We start from the raw sequence: 13,215 nt of genomic DNA on the forward strand, positions 1-13,215 counted from the left end.
CCGGATTTGGTTTAGTGGTAGGTGAAGTGGTCTGTGCATACGCGGATTCGTAAAACCCCCCCAATTCTGGCTTTACTTGCTTTTGCCTCTTACACGTCCCAGTCTCTGCTGCATCTCAAACTCTGAAAATAGCAATCCTAAGCTTTTCACGGGCCAGTTGTGACTATTGGTCGGGCGCACTTTTAAGCTTATCAGCAGAGTCGGAGCCATGGGTGGAGATCTTTGAGGCACGCCAGGCAGGAACAATACTACTCCTCACCACCAACGCCACATAAGGCGCACCAGAAGATGCGCTCTCAGGAATCGACCAAGTTATCGTAAGGATGCCACGTAGGACTCATAAAAAGTCGCGCAATGGCTGCTTGGAATGTAAGCGGCGCCACATTAAAGTAAGTTTGATGGATTTGTCTGGCACACCTGTAGCATCGAATCTGACAGGTGCAGTGCGACGAGAAACAACCGATATGCTCCAATTGTCGGTCTTCAGAACGCTCCTGCGAATACGCGGATCCGTTTAGACTGGCAGCCCCTTCACGGTCGAGCAAGTCATCAACCCCGTCGCCTGCTGGCCCGGTGACGAATGAATTACCTTCGCATCCGCCTGCACATCCAGTCTCTTCTTCTGACAGTCCGCCTGTCAATATGCTTCACGCTGAGCTGTTCTTTAACCTGACGGAGAACACTCTACGCACTCTCAGCCTAGGGGGAGCTGGCTGGATTGGTACCCCGGATGTGATGCGAATTGTTATTTCAACGCCCTATCTCATCAATCAAATGCTTGCACTGAGTGCTATACACTTGAGTGTAGTGCGTCCAGAAAACGGAAAATGGTATCGGCGTCATGCAGCCCATCTACAGACGCATGCATTGGAGATCTACAATCAAAGGAGACTCGAGGTTAATCAGGAGAGCAGTGTCCCACTATTTCTTTTCTCCTGCTTTCTCGGCATGCACACTCTCTGTGATGTCTTGGTTCACCGCGAAGACGCAAGCTTCGATAAATTTCTAGAGCGATTCGTGCATTGTTTCAGACTTCAACTTGGTATTCGCGTCGTTGTTTCTTCGTCTACATGGCAAGCACTACAGGATTCGGTCCTTAAAGAACCACTTCAAAACGGAGCAATCATGTTCGATTGGGATACGAAACTGGCATTCGAGTTATCGGAACTCTTGAGGCGCATTGAAGCAGCTAAACTGGGCGATGCTATTACTTCCACCTATCGGGGTGCGATTCAGACGCTGCAGATGTCCTTGAATGCAGCCCTTAGAGGCTCACTCAAGAATATAAGCGGTGCGACGGGTTGGCCTGTCATAGTCAGCCCCGAGTATGTCGAGCACCTGGCAATGCAACGGCCCGAGGCTCTGGTGATCTTAGCTCATTACGCCGTGATCCTGCATTGGCATCGACACTTGTGGCTGTTTGGCGATGGTGGCCGCTATCTCATCGAGTCCATCAGCAAGCACCTAGGCCCGAGCTGGGCGGAGTGGTTAGAGTGGCCGAACCGGAGCTTGAGTGAGCCTAGTCGGTTTGATGAAATGTCGTAATTCCCTGCGACAGCATACAGGTTTATACCTATTACGGGACTTACGCGGGGCGCTAATGAATTCTTGACGGCTACTATATTGGCCATTTTCTCTACTCTAACCTTTTGACTAGAAAAGTGTAAATATTACCCAACTTGTTGATCCCATCTATTAGGAGACGCCTAGAATATACCCTTTGAATATATCGAAAACTACGATAAGTGCTACAATGGTTTGGAAGTCTCCCACCCAGAATTTATGTCACATTCAACCGATATCACAAACTTAGAATAACTACCAAGTCCCTGAAAGCTATGAGCAATTGCCAGATCAGCGACGAACAGTCATCCCTTACCAGCAGACACCGGAGGAGTCAATAACGATATAGCCACCCATACCCCCAACCTCTCCAGCAAGTAAACAAAAAACCTGCATCAGTCAAACATCATCCGCAGAAAGAAAAAAAGAAGACCAGAAGAAACAAAAAGTCAAATCAAGCACAAACGCCAATTTTTTGGCGCTGCTGGGAATCGAACCCAGGTCGAAACGGCGCTGCGGAGAACCACAACGTTTCATGATGACCACTACACTACAGCACCTTGATTTGCTGAAAGGGTGGTGTTTAGTTTGACTAATAAGAGACCTCAATTACAAAAGATACCGTGGTAGTTACTTATATGTTAGTTGAACTTGATGGGTGGGTGGTCTACGATGGGATTTTGCAATCTGTTTGTGGGATTCCAATTAGTGCAAATATTCAATCTAGATGCCTTTTCGGCTGCTCGATTCTGTTATCTGGATTTAGCTAGGAGGGGTTGCATATCTTGGTATAGTTCTAGGTCGCGGAATATATTTCAAGGATACTATTTGTAGTGTGGGCATTGCAGTTCGATCAAAGCGTCAGCTGAAGCAATTCAACGGCTCACCTCCGCAGTGCCTAACCAAAGCAAAAATCGACGCCACTAGGAGCGTTGAAGCTATTCAGCCTGTAAGATAATCCAGATAAGGCCTCAACGAACCATAGTAGCCAACGCACGCTCTCTCGCCACTTCCATTGAACGGCTGAACCACTTCATGAATTAGACTGCGAGAATGTGTAGATTTAACTGGAACCCATGGCTATCTGGTGGTAATGGCATGTCACCTGATGAAAAGTCCCTGCGAGATGAAAAAACAACTTATAACTATGTGCCTGTGCCAGCGGTGATGCATTTTTTAGGGACCGTTCTGTTGGAGATGCACCTGGATTGTGCCATGCAGGAACGGGATTATCCTACATTTGTTGATTAAATTGTTAGTACATACGGGTCTGGTTCATCTCGCCGCTAAGTAGCTAGATAAATAGCTAGCAGCAGCATCGTCAACTAAATCCATACATACCAGTGAGGAGGTGCTCGACATTCGTCGGGAGATGACGCCTGCTTCTAGAGTTTACTGTTTTGTACGAAAGGAAGAGTCTGGTGCGTTGTTAAGAGACTTATGTCATTTCATGAAGGCGACAGTGTTCTATGTCAAGGTCTACGGGTATGCTGGTTCCCCTGGCAGAAGTTTGTATTGGACAAGAGAAGTAGACCGACACACGCAAGAGTGACCCAGGTCAAAGTACAAGAAAGGAAAACACATATGAGATAACGCAGCAATAGCCCAGTAGAAGAGATCACAGAGGTCTCGCAGAGACTAAGAAACCGAACACAAACGATCGAACAACATCTTCAACATATAGTAACATCCATCATCCTCCATCCGCAGCCTTGACACCACTCAATACACCAAGCTCATCGACATTTTCTTCCTTTGTCGGCTCCAACTGAAACCTCTGACCAGACCTAGCCGATGGAAACTAGACATTAGAGAGAACCGAGTAAGGACCTCAATGATGGGAAATACCTCATTCATGATCATGACCAACTCGGTGCATCAAAGCGGACATGTCCCAAGCGTATCCGACGTGTAAATTGCAGCTGCACCCGCCCTTGTTCCTAGTCCCCACAAAGTTCGGTCGTCGATAATTTGAAACCTAGACTGACAGCAGCATCACTTCTCCAGGAGCAAGAAGAACAAAAAAGAGGAATCCAGGAAACCGGAAGACTTTGTCAAACGAAGGAAACCGTGCAGATAGGAAAATAACGAACACAGGGGCAATGGGGCAATGGTAAAGCAGGGAAAGGGAATGCCTCTCAGAAGAGACCCGAAACCGGGTGCTCTATTGTTATCATCATCTGAGGCGTGGTAACTGTCGGGTATAGATCAACCTGAGACGAATCTTGGCTGAACCCGAACAGTGGCATGTAATAACCCAGTGCTCATCTAGCGTAGATGCGTGATCATCGCCGAAAGAACTTTGCAATCCAAATACACTTCCAGGAGTCGAGAGACAGGATGGCTACAGTTGGCCTCAATCCTCTTTGGTCCCCCTCGGAAGATCACCGTCATGGAGGGAGAGGGTCTCGCACCCGTCTCAAGACTCGGGGTTGTGGATGAACCTTTACCAGCTCTAACTGAGCCTAGAAAGCTATGAAAGCCTAAGAATAGGCTTCCAATTGCTACCCAGTAGTGCTCGCAGGCAACGAACTTCAGCTCAGAACAAAGCACCGGTGAAGGTGGGAAAGGGGTTGACAAGCAGATGGGTTATAGTGCAAGAAAGTGACCTGCTCTCAGAAGACCAGGCACGCAAGACCCTGGAAAGTAATCATCACGGAGCAGGTTCAGAGACAAGTGGCTTTGAAAACAGATTTCAAACTTACCTGACTGGAGGAAGTCTCCAACAGGGTGTCTCTGAAAGAGGAATGGAAGTCAGGTCAGGAGGGTCTTACAGTGGGCAGCCTTAGGCGGTTGCTGCGTATGGGCTTTGTCGCATATGGGCAGTGTCGCATATGGGCGTAGCCGCCTAAGGGAGAATGGGCTAAGATAGATGGGTGGGCAAAGAGAGATGACTAGGGGAGGTTGAGGAAAGAAGAAAGATGGGAGCTGAGAGGGGGAGAAGAGGGATTATAAGGGGGAGAAGGCGGAAAGAAAGTGCGAGGCCAAGCGAGAGGCAGGAAGTGAATGAGGACAAGTGAGCAGGGCGAGGTGAACTGGGCAAAGTGATGGAGCGAAAGTGAAGGGAATGGGGTGGAGTAGGCCTTCCCCCGGGGGAATTGGTGTTACTGTCACTGCCTACGCCTGGTGTAGAGTCAAGTTGGTGGGAAAATCAAGGAGTCTTATATAGCCCTCCTGAGCAGTAGGGAAGACGGCATGTCCAGCTGGTTGTTTGTCATGCGAATGGGGAATTCCGTAGCACTCGATATGTGTAACGAGGCAACTCCCGGGAATTATACCAGATTACATTGGGGCAACCCGATAGCAGGCTGCGATGTAGGAAGATTTGAAATTCAATGAACATGATCGAAGTAGGCAACAGAATCAAAGCCACCTTTTACGTGTTGTGCGCGCGCGTCTTGCTAATCCTTTCGAGCCATGCTAGAGTTCTAAAACTAGTAATCACCAAGTTTCAACCAGTCAGCAGTATGTCTAGATGCCACTACAAGATCAAATATAGTAGGAAGTCTGCCATAAAAGCTTCAATAAAGTTGTCTTCAGGATTTGTCTTGATTTCAGGGATCTCCTTCCATCGTCACTCGGCATACAGATAGTGAAGGAACGAGATACGAAGTAGATTCACTTAATTATATTCTCATTCTCTTTCTACTGGTTATGAATTCTGATAACATTCCCTCCAGCAAATCCCTGAATCGATACTCGTGGCCATGGATTTCAGCACCACTATGATGTGTTAGTAAAATAGACAGAGAAAACAAAGCCATCGGAGGCCTCTCTTTAGTATTAGACTATCAAGGGCCTCTTTATATGTATAGGCACGTACTATGTTAGTACTACAAACCCCTGTAAGATGGCCCCCCCCTGCTACGTAGGAATGATCTCAAGGTATCACCGACAAAATTCGGAATCTTCCGTAATATAAGTTAGCATACTTGTGAGCCTGGACTACATCTACCCAGCACAATCCTAGCCAACAGGTACGGCCAGGGTTACGGTGTGGGGGAAGACCCGAATTCGGGCTCGAAACACACGCGCTACTCCATTGTGTCTTTTCCCTCGTCACCGTCTCTATAGCGAGTTACTTTTTGTACACCGGAAAAAAAAAAAAAGCAAGGTCCAACGCCGTCCCAGTCAATTCTTTGCATTCTTTAACCCCCATCCCTTGTCCTAATCCAGCCAATTTGCATGAACAATGTCCCAACCGAACCCAAAGAAGTAGTACAGGAAGCGGAAAGTATGCAAGGTAGATGAGAGCAAGACAGATCATGGAAAGTTTTTCATCAGACACCGAATCGAAAAGGGGCAAGAGATGGCGTAGAGGAAAAAAAAATCCATCTGAATATAATAGGAAGACACTGGCAAATGTCGTAAACCGTAAACAAGCAACATAGATAAAAATAAAACAAAGCGATAACGTTTTTTTCCATTCAGTACATCATGAGCGCAACCCTGCAGAAAAGATCAACCAAAGATGTAAAACCAGCCAAGCTCTCATTGAGAGTAAAGATTACACACTTGAGAGTGACATAGAGGGGAAAAAGTTGTTAACAAGTGAATATAAGAGGAGATAGGTTTTCAATCCAGGGCTTGCCGCGCCCGATGGTAAAAGAGAAAAAGAAACGAGCCAATAGGAATCCCATCACCCGGAAAAGATGCAACGCCATAAGCCTTTAGTGACCGTAATTGCCTCCCCAGCCTCCACGTCCAGAGTTTCCGTAGTAGTTAGCGAAGCCTGCGCCGCCGTAGTTACCGTATCCAGTGGGCTGGTGGTGGGTCTGACTGGCTCCAGCCTGGTGGCCGCCCAAGGCACCCAATCCACCATACTGAGGGTTCAGGTGAGGGTAGCCACCGAATCCCTGCTGGCCCTGCTGGCCCTGCAGCGGGGGGAGGCCGGTTTGGGCCTGAGGCTGGCCAGGGGCGCTGTTGGTCGCGGAACCAGGACGGTTAGCCTGGGCAAGAGAAGGGCTGGGCCCCGCAGCCTTCGGGGTATCGAAGCTCTTCGTCTCCTCCGTAGTCACCGGAGGCTGCTGAGTGATCGGCTGGTTCTGTCCGAAGCCGCCTTGAGTGCGACCGAAAACGTCCGACATGCCAGTTGCGAAGGCATTAGAGCCGGCGGCCGCCGACTGTTGAGTCTCAGACGGCTGGGCGGATCCAGTGCGGCCATAGACCGAGTCACGACCGGGAATGGCCTGGTTGAAGGTGGCCGCAGTTGCGGGCGACGACGAGTGGTCATAAGAGAAGGCGTGAGGCTGACCATACATTCCAGCCTTTCCGTACGGGCCATACTGGCTGCCGTAACCATACTGAGTGCTGTGAGGAAGGTAGTGGTCGTCATATCTCCGGGCATCATCGTACATCGGGCGGTTCCTGCCGTACTGGTTCATCTGGCCAATGTACGAAGCATAGTGAGGGTTGGAGTAGTACGGGTATCCGTATCCGTAGCTGTGAGCGCCCTGGCCAGGCATGTGCTGAGCCGTAGGGGTCTGAGTAGCGCCAGGAAGGGTGGGGTTGGGAGTGGTGTGGCCACTGTTGGGAGCTTCAACATGACCGTACCGGCTAGGAGGTTGGGTGGTAGGAATATGCGGTTGCACTTCAGCGCCCGAAACACCGAATCCTGCTCTCTGGGCAGCGACCGTGGCATCTTGAGATTGACCGTACGTGCCGTAGTAGTTGTAGGGAAGACGTTGGTCGACGGCATAGAACGGAGAGTACTCGCTACCGGTTGTGACAGTAGGCTGGACAGGAGCTTGGTTGGCAAATGGCTCCTGAATCTGAGGCTGAGGCTGCGTGACCTGTTGGGTGAAGGGATCGTAGGGCTTGTGAGCGTCGGTGTAGCGGGCGAAATCAGTGAAGGAGTTTTCAGCGGCAGAGACCTGGGGCACGGGAGGAAGTCCCGGGGCCGGGCGAGAGACTGCAGGGCTTTCAGTGGGCATCTGGGCCTGGGTGGAAGGAGGCAACGAGGCTCGAGGGGCAACAGGCGAGTGCTGAGGGGGTTGAGCACGGGTCTCAGCTTCTTCTCTGTTCTCATCAATGTCAACATCGGCGGCATCGCCGTTCAATCCCATGCTGCCAAATTGGACCGCAGCACGATCCACGGCATGGTTTCCTGGCATGACCACTGCCTCCTGTTGTTCCATGACACGACGTTGAGTGCCAGGGGTGCGTGTGCTCTGCTTGAAGGCACTCGAGGGGTAAGTTCCAGGAGCAGCGCGGGTAGGAGTGGCAGCCGCTGCAAGATGGGTGGAGTCAAGGGCACTGCCCACGGTGCTAGCTGCGGTAGCAGTGGGAGCAGGGGGAGAGACATCGGGGATCTGAGCAAGGTTGTTCTTCGTCAAATCATCCTTCGGAGCGGGGACATCAGCGGAAGATGGAGTAGCTGCAGGAGCTTCTTCTGCGGTCGGTTGAGGCTGAGGAATAGCTGGTTCGGGCGCTTTTTCTGCAGGAACAGGAACGGGAATAGGAACGGGGACGGGGACAGGAGCCTGCGCGGGGGCCGGGGCAGGAGCAGGAGCAGGAGCGGGTTCAGCAGGCTTCTGCTCCGTTACAGGCGCAGCAGCAGGCTTCTCGGGAGCAGGAGCAGGGACAGCGGAGGCAGCAGGAGCAGGGGCGGGAGCAGGAGCAGGAACAGGAGCAGGAGCAGCAGGTTTCTTCTGAGGAGGCGGAGGCGCCGGTTTGGCAAACAAGCTAGCCCAACCCTTCTTTGTACCCTCCGGAATCACACTGCTCTTGGATGCCTCCTTAGCGCCATCGTCAACGTTCTCTGCAGCAGCTGGCTCGACATCGGCAGTCTTTTCGGACGTGGTAGGAGCGGCAGGCTCAGGAACAGCCGCACTCGTAGCTGTGGTCTCCTCGACGGAAGTGGCGACAGCTGGCTTCTCCGCGCGAGTTCCATTGGTATGAGCAGCGGCCCTACCACCACGACCTCCACGACCACGGTCACCACGGGCGCGACCACGACCTTCAAAGCCACCACGGCCACGACCTCGAACCGAGGGGGCGACTGTCTCAACTGGAGTGCTCTGTACCTCCTTGGTCTTAGGGCGGCTGCGGTCCGTAGTCTTCTTCTTTACCTCGCCCCATTGAGCGACATTGCCTGTGGGAATAGAAGCAGCAGCGTCAGCAAAATCCAGAAGCACCGAGCTATCCCAAGTAACAGTAGTAGGAAACCATACCTTCACTAATGCGATCAATTGCCTCCTCAAGGTCACCGTTTGCATCCTCCAGAGCGAAGACCAGATCCTCATCAGTCCAATCAGAGAACAACTCCTTCAGCATGGGAAGAGTGTCCGAGTATTTCTTCTTCATCTGGCCAAGCTCTCCCTCGTCTTCGTATGCGGTGGGTGCGCCATCTGAGTTGTCTGCCTTTGTGGATCTGCTACCACCTCGACCACCTCTGGAGCTATAGCCGCCACGGCCACCACGGGTAGATACCCTGCCACGAGAGGCAGAAGGCCTTGTTTGAACTTCAGACATATCTGTTGATGGTGTTTATGGTTCTCCCGTATGGAGAAATAAGATGAAGGAATCGGAGAGGACCCAACGTGGACGAAGGGAGGAAATCAAGGTGCGGCTAGTGGGAAGAAAAAGCGGGTAAAAAGGTCGTAACTTAGTACGGTAGCAATGATGAGATGCAGCCTCACGAGAGAGGTCAGCACCAGAACCACTAAGGGCACACAAGGGCCGCCGGGATTTTGTTTTGGGAGGGAGGTAAGAGGAGAAGAAAGAGACCGAAAGAGTCAAGAGATAAAAAAAGGATGCAAAAGACACAAGAAAAGGATAAAAGGAAATAATAATTAGAGGTGAAGGGGGAGGAGGTGCAGAAAGTTTAGTAGGGAAAGACTACTACTTAGCAGCAGATCGAGTTCATTGAATGGATGGGGTTCGAGGTGTGGATGGGACGGAAGGGGAAGAGAAGGCGACTTTCGGTCGGTCGCGTTGGTTGCCCGCGCCCCGTTTTTAGCGAGCATGCGGTCCTGGGCAGTGTTACCTGCTTTACCTTACCGCGTCCAATTTACCACCATCACCGGGATAGTCCTACTTTAATCGACTGACTTACTGCTTAGCTACAGTGCTACTGGTGCGAATGTAGTAGATGGGGAATGAAGTTTGGCCTCAGATAGTACCTTATCCTTTTAGTGAGGTAGAACTGCTCTACCAATCGGTATGTTACTTACCTCGTACCACCTTACCTGATGGGCGTTCCGAGTCTTTGGGTTCGCTCTGTCGATGATTTCGTCATCACTACTACTAGTAGATTTATGACGATGGCATTGTGGAAATCATCTGAGCCAGGATGGTTCGCTCAGATTCGTGGCCGATACGCACCTGCCACTCTGTATATCCTACATCTATTCAGAATTCGACTGGTCGACCAGTCAACTCAATTGAGGGATAGATCATCTTCAGCTCCCTTCCTTTTCACAGCCAAGCTGATCGCGTGGTGAGGTGGCACCGCCAGCCCTTGCTCACCGCCCGTCGTTTCGGGCCAGAATCACTCGTGACTTTGCTGGATAAGGCGCAGCCCTGGACTTTGTCCCCAGCAGAAGGGGACCAGCCATTGTCGACAGCCTTCGTTCACCATTATCTATCTGGTTGTTGCGACAGGCGCTATAGGGAAAATCCATACACTATGAGGGCCACTCCGGCCGTTAAATATCCTTGGTCTAAACTGCATCTTCCGCTCCCTCGCACCCCTCGTCAATCCGAGCAACTCCTCAACGCCATCACATCCTCCTTCCGTCGTCAGCTCGATCGTGAATATCCGACCAACAACGCTTCTTCATCCGACCGTAATGAAGCTTCTGCCGAACATGCGCCAGAAAACTCCCATTCGTCTGCTCATGCGACGGATAGGCTTCTCCACAACATCCTGGACAACCCGCTTTTTCGGGTAGCCCCCTCGGCGTCTCCCATCTCCAGCAATGCATCAGGCATACGCGATGCCAAACAACGAAGAATGTTGACAGAGCCTATGGTGGTATTCGACGAATTGGCGGCGGCAGGACATGTCACTAAAGGCGACCTTCTACAATGCTTGCAGTACCAGTTAATGCTCGCAAGAGGTACCGGTGATGACTTTGTCAAGGCCATGAAAGACTCTAAAGCGGGGACCAAAGTTGTCAACTGGTGGTTCGCATCAAGTTGGCGAGATCGGCTAAAGATATTTGATCATCGGCCGACATCTGCCACCTTGGTGAAGTTTATGGTTGCGGAGGGCATGCAAGATACTGTTCTGTTATGGTTGAGAATGTTGGCCAACACCGATCTTCGAGCCTTCAATGGTCATATCAGCCGAAGCCTCGCCGAGCGTGTTGCTAGAAACCTTTTGACCGATTTCCTGGCCGCTGAAAATCAGTATGGGGGTGGCTTAGCCTCCGCTATGCGGTATTACGTGAAGGTAGGAGATATGTATTTCTCCATGGAGGATCTGCATAACAGACGTGACACGAAAAACCTTCTTCGACATGCCGGTAAATACCTGTTCCAGCAGGTCAGTCGGGAAGGACTGAATGATAATAATGTGGTTACTGCAACTGTGTATGAAGAATACGCCAGGGTAATTGCTACGGTGTGTACGGACTTTGTCACTGCCTCTGTGGCTCTCTACCACCCCACAGTACCCGATCCGAAGCCCTTTCTTCGGTATGTGTATAATAAGGATATGCCCACATTGCAGACATGGCCGGTAGGCCTACGAGAGGTATTTGTGCGCAGTGGCTCGGTCGCGCTCCGTCTTTTGATGGACCAGGGGAAGCGGGGAGATGCCACATGGTTGGCAGGTATCTTGCAGCACGTGTCAGACACGGACAAGGCGAAGGCCGAACATGAAGCATCACCTGATGAAAAGGCTTTGCTTTCTCGACTACTTCGAGTAGACATGGCCTGGACCTGATTGATGTATTTATTCTTCTGCGACGTTTGTGGTGGAATAATTCGCCAGAAATATCGATGCAACGCAGCTCTTTAACTGGGCCCATTTGCGTCGCGGATCCTAACGGAAGCGCGCAGATCGATGGGATAAGATTCGTCAGCCATGTTTCGCCATCAGCCAGCCAGCCAGCAGCATTGTGCCATTGTTGTTGCGACAGTCACACCAAAACACCAACCCCCCCGACATTAATACTCCGCATCGGACTCCACTCCTGCCGCTAAGGGCTGCTTTCTCCTCTTCTTGGCGTGCTTACCTCTAACAACAACCCCGGTGCAACTAGGGCTTATGTCTTCCCCCTCGGGCTGAGCATCGGAGCAATTCTTAGTGGTTCTGTTTATTTCTGGATCTGGAATGCAAGAGGGGACAGCCGAGATTGAGTTCCGCGTGAATCGGGTTAGCGCCCCTGATTGTGCCTTAGTAAACGTCACGGCGCAACCTCACCTCGCCTTCTTCTCGGACCTGCTCCCAACAACCGCTCCCTCTGAACAGATGCTCTTGGGCTACTACTTCTTCCATTAATTGGCATATCAGTCGCATACCAGTCGCATATCATTTGCGATCACAAGATTCGCAGATAAGCCAGGGTACCTTAGACGAAACTCCATCATCTCCCGCTTCGTCCAGCACTGCGGGCCGCTATGGCTTCCGGGCCCAGTAATCACTCCAACACATTATCAGGTATGTCAAGGGTTGGTTTTCTATACCTCTCGCCTCAAGGTTTCTCCTTGTTCGGCTTTTCCTTGGTACCTTAGACACGATATACTGACAATCTAGTAGAGCAAGAGCCAACAAATGGCGCCAATCTTCCAACGAAAACGTCCGACGTGACTGAGCCTGCCGAAAGCAAGCCTACTTCAGACACCAATCCCGATGAAGCGAAATCTACCGATGAGACCAAACCTGCCTCGCAGGTTTCCACTTCTGCAGATACAACCCCCAACGAATCTGTTACCGAGCCGAATGTGGGTGAAAAGCGGGAGCACGAGGTGGCACCCGCGATAATGGAAGCAGGCAAGACTGGCGCCGATGATGCAAAGGAGCCTGCACTCAAGAAGAAAAAGAAGAATGATGCAGAGAAAAACGGGCCTGAGACCGTACCATCAGCTTCTACGACGGCCAAATACGCTAAGAAAGGCCAAACTACAAATGGAGACAAGAAGAAGGTTGGGCGATCCAAAACCGCAAAAGAACCTGCCAAAAGAGATCCCCCCGCGGATGGTATTAGTAGTCGAACACGCAGTCGCACTAAGGTTGCTTCTTGAACCCTCTGACCGTTTGTCAATGTCAATGATGTCAGGCATGGGCCTTCACAAGTATGACATCTGTCGGGAAACAGACGGATGGTAGGGCACCTTTCGTGTACGAGAGTATCATTTGCTTCAAATAGCAGAATATGAGCTTGATTAGCTTGATAAGCCGAAAATACTTTATGCCCTCGAAAACAGCTCTGTCGTAACCATGTCCGCCAGTCCTACTCGGGGCATGTCCTAGGGCTGACCTCTCGTAATTGTGGTATCTCAAATCGCCGAAATCGGCGATGACAGTGCACGCTGAGTCACATTCCGGGACGGAACAACCACTCTTCTTCCCCGCTATCACCAGAGGGGCAAGTCTGTGTCATAGGTCCAGCAGCGATAGCATTAATTTCTTTTCGAAGAAGTTAAATTTCTGATCCTGAACATCAATTCTCTGCAGATAACAACTCATTGTCATCCTATAAC

The 13,215-nt window shown here is 50.9% G+C and overlaps 4 protein-coding genes and 1 non-coding gene across 5 annotated transcripts; 3 read left to right on the top strand and 2 right to left on the bottom strand.

Moving 5' to 3' along the window:
* The first annotated feature begins 101 nt into the window (after positions 1-101).
* On the top strand, positions 102-1,751 carry ASPBRDRAFT_38454 (Zn(II)2Cys6 transcription factor domain-containing protein). The gene is made up of 2 exons (XM_067623941.1): positions 102-389; positions 445-1,751. The coding sequence occupies exons 1-2, from the start codon at positions 324-326 to the stop codon at positions 1,543-1,545; spliced, it is 1,167 nt and encodes a 388-aa protein (XP_067483320.1). The 5' UTR covers positions 102-323; the 3' UTR covers positions 1,546-1,751.
* A 288-nt stretch (positions 1,752-2,039) lies between these two features.
* On the bottom strand, positions 2,040-2,123 carry ASPBRDRAFT_t50. Its single transcript has one exon. It is a non-coding gene; the product is annotated as a tRNA-His (tRNA).
* A 4,110-nt stretch (positions 2,124-6,233) lies between these two features.
* On the bottom strand, positions 6,234-9,036 carry ASPBRDRAFT_117017 (putative RNAPII degradation factor Def1; the record flags this gene model as incomplete). Its single annotated transcript, XM_067617048.1, has 2 exons — positions 6,234-8,656; positions 8,736-9,036. 2 exons carry the CDS (start codon positions 9,034-9,036, stop codon positions 6,234-6,236), a joined length of 2,724 nt encoding a protein of 907 aa, XP_067483321.1.
* Positions 9,037-10,192: 1,156 nt separating this feature from the next.
* On the top strand, positions 10,193-11,455 carry ASPBRDRAFT_117331 (uncharacterized protein; the record flags this gene model as incomplete). Its single annotated transcript, XM_067617083.1, has 1 exon — positions 10,193-11,455. One exon carries the CDS (start codon positions 10,193-10,195, stop codon positions 11,453-11,455), a length of 1,263 nt encoding a protein of 420 aa, XP_067483322.1.
* A 339-nt stretch (positions 11,456-11,794) lies between these two features.
* On the top strand, positions 11,795-13,215 carry ASPBRDRAFT_391982 (uncharacterized protein). The gene is made up of 2 exons (XM_067624096.1): positions 11,795-12,172; positions 12,272-13,215. Exons 1-2 carry the CDS (start codon positions 12,133-12,135, stop codon positions 12,754-12,756), a joined length of 525 nt encoding a protein of 174 aa, XP_067483323.1. The 5' UTR covers positions 11,795-12,132; the 3' UTR covers positions 12,757-13,215.

This window comes from Aspergillus brasiliensis (assembly GCF_001889945.1).
Source record: "Aspergillus brasiliensis CBS 101740 unplaced genomic scaffold ASPBRscaffold_2, whole genome shotgun sequence".
Lineage (NCBI taxonomy): Eukaryota > Fungi > Ascomycota > Eurotiomycetes > Eurotiales > Aspergillaceae > Aspergillus > Aspergillus brasiliensis.

Bases quoted from the DNA above. Each gene is read 5' to 3' on its own strand.
- ASPBRDRAFT_38454 (XM_067623941.1), top strand. From the start codon at position 324: ATGCCACGTAGGACTCATAAAAAGTCGCGCAATGGCTGCTTGGAATGT. The intron at 390-444 runs GTAAGTTTGATG...TGACAGGTGCAG, and splicing joins GTAAGCGGCGCCACATTAAA to TGCGACGAGAAACAACCGAT.
- ASPBRDRAFT_391982 (XM_067624096.1), top strand. From the start codon at position 12,133: ATGGCTTCCGGGCCCAGTAATCACTCCAACACATTATCAG. The intron at 12,173-12,271 runs GTATGTCAAGGG...ACAATCTAGTAG, and splicing joins TCACTCCAACACATTATCAG to AGCAAGAGCCAACAAATGGC.